The 12,887-nt window shown below is 50.2% G+C and overlaps 1 protein-coding gene across 3 annotated transcripts in view; it reads left to right on the top strand.

Moving 5' to 3' along the window:
• The window catches only part of SIL1 (SIL1 nucleotide exchange factor), a 181,549-nt gene that overhangs the window by 150,403 nt on the left and 18,259 nt on the right, over positions 1-12,887 (top strand). For all 3 annotated transcript variants that reach the window (XM_084215792.1, XM_084215794.1, XM_084215793.1), the window contains exon 7: positions 90-211. In XM_084215792.1, the coding sequence (XP_084071918.1) occupies positions 90-211 (122 nt within the window). The remainder of the gene's footprint in view (positions 1-89; positions 212-12,887) is intronic.

The raw sequence follows: 12,887 nt of genomic DNA, 5'->3' as shown, positions 1-12,887 counted from the left end.
AGAGCAGGAGGGAAGGGATGCTGTGGGTGTGAAGGGAGGTGTTCTCCAGGGGCTGGGGCTTTGTGCTGATGGAAGCTGCTCTCTCCCAGGTGGACAATGCCAAGGATTTCCTGTCCATGGGTGGGCTCCGGCTGGTGATCGAGGGGCTGAACAGCAGCGAGGCCTCGCTGAAGGAACATGCTGCCTTCGTCCTGGGAGCTGCCCTGTCCAGGTGAGACCTGCCCTCAGCTGGGCTCTGTGCCTCTCTCCACCTCCCTTGGTTTATTTCTGATAGCAGAGACCGAAAGCTGTGTGGTGACACACCACAAAACTGTCTTGTCCCTTTCCTAGCCCTTGCAACACCCATTTCCCCTTCTCCTCCGTGTGTCCTTATCTTGCTCATTGGACATAGCCAGAAGTAATGTAGTGTCAAATCTACGATTGCTTCTTGGTTTCCCTGGGCTCCCTGTTTCTACAAAGTCCAAGGGGGGAATAATTCTCCTTCTGGCCAGTTGACAGCTCTCTCTGGGGGAAGATGTGACAGAGGCTACAGTTACAAGCACCCCAGTGAGCACCTTTGTCCTTCCTCATCCTTGCTCCTGGGCTGCTTCAGGATGGCAAGGTGCTGATTTGAGCAGCTCACGTGGTCTCTAGAGAGAGATTTGGGCCCCATGGACCCATGCCTCTGACATGAAAGGTGTGGTGATTAGATGTGGGGTCAGGAATAAGGGTAAGCAGCCAGGATCCAGAGGAGACTGACCTGCAGGATGTTTGAGGTTCAGGGGAAGGAGCCTGCTCTGCCTCATGCTGGGGCATCCTGTGGAGTGCTTGCTGCAGGGCTTCCTGTGGGCTTCATGGGTTTTCTTGGTGTCCCCTTTTTGATTTCTGGGGTTTGGGGCTTTGCAGAGGGTGTGTTGCTTGTTCAGAGGTGCAGAGGCTTTAGAAATGCATTGGATGGACTGAAACTTAGAAGTGCAGAGTGAAAATTGAAGGTCAGGACTGTTTTATCTGCATATTTCTATACCTAAAAATACAGTCACCTTCTCCAGCATCATAAATTATTTATGGCTTAGTCTAACACATGGTGCACAGACCTGCATTTACTTGGCAATCTCATATGCAATGCAGTTGGCCCTCAGCGTGTGCGGAGTGATGGGCCTCGTGGACAGGAGCAGGTACCAGGTTTATACCAGGAAAGGATCCAGCCTCTAGTCTGAAACAGAGCCTGATTTAGGGATGATACATCAGAAATAAAACCTGCTCGTCCTATTCTGGTATATCTTAGTTTCTGAAACAATACCAGAGTGGTTTGCTCAGGTTCTTTATGTAGACTCTTTTTTCATACAGAGAAGATCATGCAGAGGGTCTGGAAACATTTGCAGGTCACTTGTGAAATGACAGGGGCTGCTAAAGAGCTTCTTTCCAGATGTACCTGCCACGACACGGTCAGGACTCCAAAAACTCATTGTCTCATGGTACCTGACAGTGGAGCAGTGGCCACAGGAGTCACAGTTTTGTGTAGTATTTCTCACTCAAGTGCAAAAATCTTCTTTGGAGAGAGCCTCTCATCTGATATGACAACATTAAACTGCTGCTTTGCAAACTTGTGGACCTTTTTTCTTTGAAGGACATTCTGGCAGATGGTAATTTGGAGTGGTTTGGATGATACATTGTCTGAGAGCTCTGCTCCAAAATGTGAGGGATATTATGCCTTGGTTTGAGTTCGCTTTTTCTCCCCTTGCTGTGCTTAAGCTTTCTCAGTAGACACCTACATGCCAACTTGTCTGCTGTGTGCTCACTTGCTTAATTCGTTTGTTCATACATTTTCTCAGCTTACTCCATGCTCTAGTTAAACTGTTGGGGGCATTTCAGGTACTTCACACAGCATTTTGTGTTTTTCTGAGGGCTTGTTTTTTATTTCCTTCCCTCATGGTTGTTCCTGAGAGCCTTAGAGAGGTGGTAGGGCTTTCCAGTAAATTCCCAGAGGTGTCACAGCTCGCTGGGCTGCAGGGACATGATCTGCTCTGTACTTGTGTGCCTGGGGCTGGTGTCAGATCCTGTGCTGGATGCTGAGCCTGGGAAGAGGCAATGGTCTGCTGCTCACCAAATGGGTCTGTGGCCACCTCCCAGGTCTCTTCAGCCAGGCTGGCTCAGGCCAGTGGTTTCAAGCCAGGCAAACATTCCCAGAGAGAAATGAGGGCATGATGATAGCAGCTCCAGAGCCTGGCACAGGAGGTCAGTAACTCCTGGCACAGCTCAGTCTGGAAGAGGGAGTTTGGCCTTGTCTGTAGACAAGTGTTTAACACAGGAGGAAACCACTGGACATAGAGGGATTCCAGACGTGCCTGGGTCACATCCAGAACTTTTCAGCTCTCAGAAATACCCAGATCTTCTCCAGAATTGCACTGTCCTTAACTCTGCTCAGGTAGTGAAGCAGGTAAGGGATGGAACAAACAGCTGCAGCACCCAGGTCCTGCCTGCACATGGTCCTGCCAGGACCTGGCTCAGAGCTCTGGCTGTGCTGGAAGCCCATTGGAATAAAATGGTTTTCCAGGGGATCAGCATCTTGAGCCAAGAGGCCAGGGGGCTGGCCAAGACTTGGATCAGCAAAGGCAGGAGGAGGAGAAGGCACAACAGGGCCAGCTCAGGATTTCCCCTTCCTGATATTATTGCTCCTGTTTATTTGGCTTAAAGCAGACTTGAAAAGCAGCCATAGCACAGCATGACTGGGACCTCGGGGCACAGGGTCCCAGGTCCAGATGCCAGGGTCTGACCTCCTGGCATCCATCTGCCTCTGGGAGCCTCTGCCACACGAGAGGCAGATTTCTTCACCTGACAGGGGGAAATCAAGGTTTCATCTCATGTTTCTTTTATATGTCCTTCATTCAGGCATTTGGGTTTTAATTGCTGAGTCTGTGACCAAATCAAACATTATTCCATCTGGTGGAGTTCTCTGAGCAGTGCCCTTATTGCAAGTCTAAAACCTCATCACACTCTTACTGTTTTTAAGCCTTTAACAAAATGTTTTTCCATTCAGCAGTTTGCAAAAGTAAACTTCATTTGAACAATCCTCAAGTGCTCTGATTGCAAATAAAAGTTAAATGCACTAACAAAAATAATTGCTAGGCATGTGGAGTTGTACATTTAGGTATCCATAATTCACTAACAGTATATGCCAATACACAGCATTATCTGGATTTCCAGTGATTGCATTAGCATAAAAGCATGTTAGAATTTATCCTGTGGTACTAACATTTAAATATATATAAGTATGAAATATTAAGATCCAGCATTTTGGAGGCAAGTGAAACTACTGTCTGTAAAATGTTCCTGCATATTTTGAAGGTACACTCCAGTATCTTCGCATGACAATCAGCATTCGCACCATTGGGTCCAAACATTACAAAAATGTCAATGTTTTATGCAAAGAGGAGCTATATTAAGCTAAAAAAGATTGCTGATGAGAGAAGTGTCTTCTGATGTCCTCTGAGCTATTTACAGGCAGCATCTCCCTTTGTTCATGGCACAGCCAGGCCTCTGTGCAATCTGTATCTCCATGTTTCACAAGACTGGAAATGTTAGCCAGAAAGGATTATGCTTGTGATTAAAACCTCCATTTTTGAAAACTTTACCTACAGGAAACGTTTTTCCACACCAATAATTTGAACATTTTAGTATTTTGTAATAAAAGGATTTTTGTAATCCGTTTAGAAGGGGAATAATAATTTATGTTGAATGCCTTCTTGAAGCTTTATCCCAAACTCTCCCTCTGTACTGAGGGATGAGTTGGAGGTGAGGACAGAGAGAAGTTAAGCTGTAGGACCTTCAAGGCAAAGTGAAGCAGTTTGTATTTCATGGGGACAAGGCAGAAGGCTCAGAAGGTGAGATTTTGGCCTGGCCAGAGTGGGGAACTGGGAGGGCAGCCACTTGTGCAGCTGCAGTGAGAGACTCGTGGCATTTTGGCCAGACCTTTAAAAGCCCACCCCCTGGGTGACCAGGGACAAGGATGTCCCACTGATGGTGCAAGCTGACATCTGCCATGTGTCCTAGAAGGGCCCAGGACAGTCCTAGCACAGCCTCTGCCCACAAACCCAACACTGCTGGGCTCTCACTGTTCCCTTTTGGCCCTGAGTGCTAAAATAATGTCACAGGGCTTGGTAAAGGCTTGGGAGTAAACTCATCGCTGGTGAGAACTGAAGCATGATCCTGTAGCCACACACAAGAGATTTCCATGGATTGTCTTAGCTGTTTCCCAGAGATTAAACCCCTTAAAGGATGACCATGTGCATCATGAATATTCTATTCACCCTTATTTGTATTACCCAGCTCTGAGACTCGTTCAGAGCTTGCCCCACTCTGGTAAAGCCAAGAGAGGCACAAAACATGTGTTTGCTTCTCAAGAGAAACCTCAGAGGAGCTCCTAAAATGATGGGCTCTGATTCCTCTTGCTGTGCTGGGGTGTCCAACAGAGCTCAGCATCGTGGGATCCACCTGGTTTTGGTTCTGCTTTTACATTGCTTTTTTTCTGAGGGAAAAGGGATGTGGGAATGCTGTCTCCTTGCTCTGTCCATCAGTCCCTCGGTGGTGCCCATTTTCCCAGAGCACAAGACTTTCCTGCTCTTTTGGAGAAGCAGCAGCCCCTCCAGGATGCCTCTGTCAAGAGGAAAGAGTTTCCACCAGATTTAAGGGGTTTGAGTTAGGTCCAGCTGTGCTCTGAAACTGGTTGGTGCTCACTGGTGTTAAATAACACAGAGGCCCAAGCAATAAACCCAGGAAAAGTAAAATTAAAGACCTTGCTTCGATGCTGTCTTGTAAGGACATAAGAATTTCTGTGCAGAGAAATAAATCTGGTTAGCTTAACAAGCACTGTCCCTACCCATTTATTTCCAATCCATCTTCATCCCTTCCTCCTCCAGTTTTTCCTTTTACATCCTGCAGTATTTGCCCATGTCTTTTCCACTTTCCCTGATTTTTTTCAGTGGCCCTGTTTGCCCACACCAGATGGCAGATGTGTTTGCCATCTCCCAGTTGCAGTAATTCCAGCTCCACTCTTTGACTGCTTATAATTTCTTGCTTTGTAGATTGTCTCCTCTATTTTTATTCAAACTCCTGACTTGTGTGAAGTTATCAGCCTCACTGCACTTAATTTCAAATTAATTTGATTGGGTCACCTCAATTTTTTTCTGTAATGATAATGAACTCAACCTATTTAGCCTTTCCCCATTATGAATAACCTTAACAAAAACTGCAGTGCAGTATAAATGGGTGTTTCATCATTGTGGTTAATTACACAGAAGAATAAATCCCTAAACATTTTTTAGTCTCTGAAATCTAACAAGGAAGAGTAATTAACAATTAAAGAGTAAACTGCCATCCTTGTGCTCTCAGGAAGACAAGGAGGGAAAAGTCTAGAATACAAGGTTTGCTCCTGGGTTTTGGGGGAGAAATGTTTGGGTCAGTGGTGATAGTTGGAGGTGGCAGGGGGTGGGGTCAGGTCCTTGGCTCATGCCAGGTGTGTTTTCCCCAGGTGCCTGTGGCTGCTGGAGAGGGGACAAGGTGGGATGGACATCTTGGCCTCAGCCCAAGGGACTGGGCTTAGGCTGAGGACATTGTCCTTCCTGTAAAGCAGGGCAATTCTGGAGTGAGTTCTCTGGGTTGGGCTGTGAGAGGACACAGAGGTCAAGCAGTGAGGATGAAATGGGTGTTTGGCCTCACTCCCCCAGCACCGGGCTCCACTGGCTTCTCCCACTTACCTGGGGCTCAGGCAGGTGGCCTTGTCCTCCTGAGTGCTTCACACAGCCGTGGGTGCTCCCAGAGCCTGCAGGGCCTCCTCATCACAGCTGCTGGTGCTCTCAGAGCTGTGGGAGGTGTCCTGCCCCACAGAGCAGCCAGTGCTGCCCAGGGCTGTGACAGGCATGGGGAGCACCAGGAAGCTGCTCCAGCAGAGCTTCAGCAGGGAGGGAAAGACTCATCACAGCCAGCTCATGCATTATATAAAACATGTTGTTTCTGTCTCATCGTGTTTAGTAAATGCTCTCTGCTGAAGCCTTTGAGTTATTGTGGTGGTTTCCATTTAAAATACATGTTCAGGCTGGTTACCTAATCACTTTCTGCCAAAAAAACCAGCCCAAACTTGCTGTTTCCCACTGCAGACGTGGTTCTGTAGCTGGACACAACATGAATTCCTCTGTTTCTTCAGCCACTATTCATTCATCCTTCTTGTTTACAATTCCCTGGCAGGAGGGTGGAGCCAGGCAGGGGTCGTTCTCTTCCCTCAAGTAACAAGCAATAGGACATGAGAAAACAGCCTCAGGTTCTGCCAGGGGAGGTTTAGATTAGGGAAATTTTTTTCACTGAAAGGGTTGTGAAATACTGGAGCAGCCCTGGAGGGGTTGAAAAGCTGTGCAGATTTGGCACTTGGGGACACGGTTTAGCAGTGAACACAGTGGTGTGAGATTAATGGTTGGCCTTGATGATCTTGGATGTCTTTTCCAGCCTAAATGATTCTGTGATCCTATGTTTTCTGTTTATCCTTTTTACTACAGCCTGTACACTCTGCTAATGCCTTCACAGGCTTCAGAGATTTTCCTCCCTAACCACCTACATTATTTTCCTGACCTGCTGTGACTTTCCCAGGTCTTGGCATGTTCTCTGCATTCCCTCCAAGCAATAGGTGTAGAACACTCACCAAGAGGAGGCACCAGGATCTGCTCTTTGCTCAGGGTGTGCAGGAGGCTGTTGGCAGCCCATTGTGGTGTGTTTCAGAAGGGAGTTTGACAAAGTGCATTGAGTAGAAAAAAGAAGGGAAGAATGGGAGACTGGGAGATGAACAGGAGTGGGGAATGCAGGATCCAGCCTCAGCTCCCACCAGGGTTTGGGGTGGACAGCACTGACCCTCATGATTGCAGCCATTGTCTGAGCCCCTATGGGAGGGTGCAGATCCCATCTCAGCCTCTGTAGATTCTGCTGTCTGCACCCTCCTAGCCCTTCCTGATGGTGGCTTTTGTTGGATTTCATTGCCAACTGGCAGAATTGGGCTGTCAGAGGGATGTTGGGGGGCTGCCCATGCCTCTTGTGGCCTCTCTTCTGGATTTAGCTATATTTTCTCTCCCACTCCTCTCTTTGTGCTGAGGACAGGGCAGCAGATCTTTCACAGGAGGCAATAACATAAACCAGCAACTGCAGGCTCCCATGGCATCCAAGAACAGCCCTTGGCTGTCCTGACTGAAGAGGGATCAACCTCTTTTCCAGGCTGGCATCTTCCATCCTACCTGTTCTCTTAATACAGTGCTTTGATAAGTTTTCTCTCATCTGTCTATTCATGTGCTTAAAGATTCCTTGAAACAGGTGATTATTCATCCATGCAGACAGCTCCTCAGGCCTTCCACCAGACTGCTGCCAACCTCAGCTGCTTCAAGGCTCTCCAGGTGTTTGCACGGGATGATGAGAGAAAACAACAGCTTACTGGAAATTATCTCTTTCTGAAGAAACTCCTCATCACTGTTAACTACTTGCTCTTCCCTCAGGTGCTGACATTCTGTGTCTTCTTCTGAGTTGGGTTTTGATGCCCCTTTGTATTAGATGATCTTTTTTTCTGCTTGAAAGGAGATGTCCAGCAGAGGCCCTCGGAGCAGCCTGGCATGTTTTGGGAAGGGATGACTCCCTGGCAGCCGTGCAGCCCTCTGAGCCCTGATGCCCAGGGCAGCTGTTTGTGGCCACCTGATGTCCCTGGGGAGCTGGGCCCACGGCAGCCCCTCCCTGAGAGCAGCTGGGTGTTGGAACGCTCTCGCAGCCGCTCCCCACCAGGGCTTGGCCCCTCAGTGCCACTGCAGGAGCCCTGAATAGATTTGAAAACTAATTTGCTGCTCAGAGCATCAATAGATGTACGTCACTTGTCCTTTCTGCTGCATTTAATGAGTTTCCAAGGTACTGCAGCCAGTTCCAGAAGGCTGCCATCAAAGGATCTTGGCTTCCATCAGAATCCTTGTGCCCCTCAGCGCTCTGCACTTCTCACGTCTCACATGTCTCTTATGAATTCAACGCAGAGCACATCGTATAATTTTTTGCAAACATCCTTTCCAGACTGTCTCTCCTTTTTTCCTGAATGCCTTGAACACAGGGGATGAGAGAGAGGAAGGGCTCTTCCTGCAGTGAGGTGGTGTTAGCTGGAGCCCAAACGAAATGTGGGTCATGCTAAGCGTCCTGTCACTGCTGCTTCCCACAGTCATGACTCCCTCAGTTATTCCCTCCTGGGGCTCACCACAACTGTTCCTTTCTGTTAATCATCCTGAAGCTGGCTTTGGGCATCCCAGCCTCAGCTGTCACCATGTGGGACAACACCTCCATGTGGGTGAGGAGGGTGCTGCCAGACTGACAGCCAGGGGACGATGGGCACAGCCCTGCAGTGGCAGTTCCAAGGGACAGATCATTAATCCTTAGCTGCACGTGCTGAGATCAATAATTAGGGCTGTTGTTTTGTATAACCCCCCAGATCAACATGGGAATTGCCTTTTTGAAGTGAACGTGCAGGCCTGGCTGGCTGGAAAGGCCCTGTGGGGGGATTGCAGAGGAAGGAACACAAAACCCAGGTGCTAACAGTGTGCTGACATGTAAATGAGGTTTCCTGAAGCCTTGAGCAGCTCAAACGTGCCATACACGATGAACCACAAGGGTTCTTGGGTTTTATCTATTTCTGTCACTGCAACAGGGAGGGTTGGAGAGGGTTTCTGGATGCTGGTCCATGCCTGGTGCAGCAGGGTGGCTGCTGCCAGCATCCCTCTGCTCGGAGGCTGCACATGGGAGCCCGTGTGAGCTCCTCTGCATGTTCCTCCTCTCCTTCTGGAAGCAGCTTGTGTTATATTTCCATACATACTTTGTCATAAAAGCCCCTAAATATGATTTTAGTTTGTTTGCATGTCTTGCAATGAGAAGGAACTCACCTGAGTTGTTTTCCAAATTAATACCCTGCTGCTTTTACTTAACAAGGTGTTTTTTCCAAGCTGAGAACAGTAACGACTCTGAGATTTCTTTTTTAAAAATGCATTTTCTTCGCAGGTACTTCATATTGAAATCTGTCTTAATTTCAGTTCAGCTAGTGTGTGAAAACACACGGTGTGGCATTATTAGTCCCTGAAGGAATAAAGACAGATGGAGCCCAAAATGGAATTGGCTTTATGATTAATTGAAACCTTCAAGAGTGCAGTGGAGTCAGGGCTTGGTCCTACCCTGGCAGCACCTGGGGATCAATTCAGTTGGCATGAAGAGCTCAGGGGGAGACAGAGAGATGTCACCTGGCAGAGCCAGCCCCGAGCTGTCCCCTCCCGGTGGGACCTGTGGCTGGAGGAGGGCAGGGTGGCCCAGGTGTGGGCTGAGGGGAGGGAGGGAGGGAGGGAGGGAGGGAGGGAGGGAGGGAGGGAGGGAGGGAGGGATGGTGGCGTGTTGGGGTCCTTGTGTGGATGATGTGCTTGGGTAATGAGCTGCTGTTTCTGCCCCGAGCCTCCCATGGCTGGGCACGATGGCTCCTGTGTCCCTGCACAGAGAGCTGAGCAGGGAGCAGGGGAACGTTTTGAGGCACACTTAAAAAACTCAGGAGTGTGGAGGTATGAGAGTGGCATGGGGATTTGGGCTCTGCTCTGGGTTCCTGCTCCATGTGTGCCCTGCACAGTTTCCTCAGGTTTCCCATCCTTGCCTGTGAGAGTGAAGTGAATAATGAAGAAACACCAGGTGGTGTTATGTGGGGTGGCTTCAGCATTAGTGAATATTTCTGGGGTCTGTAGCCACTGACATTTACAGCATTTTCTGCTGGATAGGAGGAGAAAAAGGTGTTGCAGAAAGGAGAGTTCTCCATCACATTTTGGGAGCCAGTCCTCCCTGGCTTTACTGCTCATGGTGGTGCTTTCATGGTCAGCAGGTCCTGAGCAGCTCTGGAGCTGGGGAGATGCAACAAGTGAAGGCAAATTTGCTTAGCAAGGCAAATTCTGGAGGTCTGTCAGCACTTCTTTCTGGAGAGGGCATGAAGGGAATGGTCAAGGCAGCCCCAGGGGATTCCCAGTTTCCCACCTGGCGCTTACTGCTGGTCTGGCCTCTGTGCACAGGCTGTGCTGCCATGACCCACGTGCCAAAGGGAGGCCTGTGGGTGCCTCCCCCTGAGGCAGCTGAATGGGGCTGAATGTTGACAATAATTTAAGGAAGGATTTGGTGTGGGAAGTTGAAATTGGCTGTGGAGATGATGGTTTAAAGTGTGGATGTGGCTAGGGGCCCACAGCTGTGTGTGCTTGGCAGGTGCATGTGCACTGAACTGGTCTTGCTGGACAAACTGGATAACAAATAGCATCCATGGGGCCATCAGCTGGGAACAAGGTAGAGGGGGCATCTCCCAGATGCAGCCAGGACAGTCTTTTAACAGGCACCAGAACCCCTTCCTGTGGTGCAGTAGCAGCCCTCGCAGTTAAGGAGGTGGTTGGGACCTTGTAATTGTCCTGACGAGTGGGAGCACTGCTGGAAATGAGCTGATCCTGCAGATCTGTGGGGAGCTGAGCTAACTCCTGGGACAGCATACCCAGCACCTCACCAAACATCCAGTGCTCACTCTCCAGCAAATGCAGTTTGGTTTTTGTTATCCCTGAGCCCCCCTAGGATGGCAGCAGGTTTGCTGAGGTGGATTTTGTACAGGGAGAAAGGCTCTGTAGCTGAGCTCTCTCTGCAGGAGCTGGCCAGAAGTCGTGGAGAGCTGCTATGAGGCTGCTGTGGATTTTCTTTCCCTGGGGACTCTGGGGATTGCAGATCGGTGGATTGTGGATTAGTGGATCAGGAATTAGAAATGCCTTTTTCATTCTTATGTTACACACTAATGAACTGACAAATTTAATTTCCTTAAATCCAGCTATTTCAGCTGGAATTGGCAAAGTCATCTTCTGTCTCTACTGGTACTCTGAGAATGGCTGAATCCTGATCTCTCTGGGGTCACATCATCCACATTCACTTCTTTGTCTTTAGCCTGTGGCTGTTCCAGAAGTGCAGAGTGCTCTCCAGGAAGAGCCCATCCCTCATGTGTGGTTGCAGAGTGTCCAGGTGCTGCAGGGGGCTGTGGCTCTCTGCAGCCATGTCTGCCTGTGCCAGTGCAAGGAGGGGAGCCCAGCCCCAGGGAGGGAGAGGGTCTGGCACCAGCCTGGGGCTCCAGCTTGACTGTCTGTGTCCACTGGCAGCAGCTCAGGTGTCTCTACCAGGCAGACACCCTGTCAAACCCCGTGGCTCTGCCGAATGCCTCCATGGCACAGCACAAAGTGTCTGCCCAGCTCCAGGTGCAAGGGGTGCTTGGCTTACATCTGTAGTCAGACTATTCTGAGCTGAAGGGACTCACTGGGATCACCCAGCCCAGCCTCTGTCCCTGCCCAGACCCCCCAGCAATCCCCCCCTGGTCATCCCTGGTGTCCAAAGGCTCCTGGAGCTCTGGCAGCCTCGGGGCCGTGCCCATTCCCTGGGCAGCCTGGGCAGTGCCAGCACCCTCTGGGGGAAGAACCTTTCCTGATCTCCATCCCAAAGCTCCCCTGCAGCCGTTCCCTCCTTCCCTGAGCTCTGCCCTCGGCTCCTCTGCTGCAGCTGAACCAGCCCAGTGCCCTCAGCCCTCCTGGGGTGCCCCTGCAGAGCCTTCCCCAGCCCCGGCCCCTCCTGGGGACTCTGGAACAGCTTCAGATCTCTCTGATATTATAGCACCCAAAACTGTCTCAGAACTCAAGGTGAGGCCACTCCAGTGCAGAACAGAGCAGAACAATCCTCTCCCTTGCCTGTATGGTGATGCTTGGCCTGATGCCCCCCAAAAAAGATGAAAGAAAAATCTAATCGATTTTGTTTGGCCTTGGGCTCGTTCCTGTGAAGGAAGCTGAGATCTTCCCCTGCTCTTTTGCATCCCTCCATGGGGAGGGTGCTGTTCCTTGGGCAGCCCCTCCACTGTCACAGGCTGGGATTTGGGTGCTGCTGGTGGCTCTGCAGGCTGCAGTGGGCTCCGTGTGCCTCTCCTCCAGCTGCACTGTTCTCCAGGGCTGAGGTAGCACCTCCCTACCCCAGCCCTGTGCCAGGGACAGCGGAGAGCAGAAAAAGGCATTTCTGTCGCTCAAAGCCTAACGGCCTGCGCTGTGGGACCCCATCGGCGGGGGAAGAGCAGATCCATCATTACCCAGAGCTTTCAATGAGGACTAAACAAAACGGCCCTGGCTCTCCAGAGCAGGCTTTATTCCTGCATTCTGTGATGCTGAAAGTGGGTCTGGAAGGCGGCCGCCTCACCACGAGCCCCGGCAGAGCCGTGGGCTGGCGGCAGAGCCGCTCCCGCTGCGGGCAGGAGCGCAGCCCGCGCCATCCGTCACTGCCCCGCTGATGGACGGCTCTGGGGCTGTGCCGATAATATCTTGATTAACAATTAGCACGATGGAACCGGGAAATACATCTCGTTCCTCGCCCCAAGCCGACAGGTGAGGATGGATATATGTTGCCTGGTTGATTGCTGTGCCTTGTTAGAGCCTATTTAGGGTTGATTGAAAAGCAGAGGCTTTGTGTGAGGAGAGACCTTTAATCTCCTGGCAGAGCCAAGTGCGTTTCCCATCAGGAAGCGTTCCTTCTCTGCTGCTTATCTCTAACCCCCGCTTTAAACCTGAGCCTGGCAGAGACCAAAAGAAAGGCAGGATCAAAACAAAAATAATTGGGATCGCTGGCTTCCGTGGGCAGTCTGAACCCGTTATTCCTACTTATCAGCTAGTTATTCCTATATAACTCTTGCAAGAGACAACTCAGCAGTTGCAGCATCTCCTTGATGAAAAGCACTCCAATGAAATAACCATGGCAACAGTTGCTGAGGGCTGGCATGGTGAGGGACGGAGATGTGCTCTCCAAAGGACTCCGGGCCCAACTGCCCTGAC

Source organism: Fringilla coelebs (genome assembly GCF_963513975.1).
Source record: "Fringilla coelebs genome assembly, chromosome: 15".
NCBI classification, from domain to species: Eukaryota; Metazoa; Chordata; class Aves; order Passeriformes; family Fringillidae; genus Fringilla; species Fringilla coelebs.
Note: the sequence above shows the minus strand (reverse complement) of the source record. Positions and strands in the feature narration are given on the sequence as shown.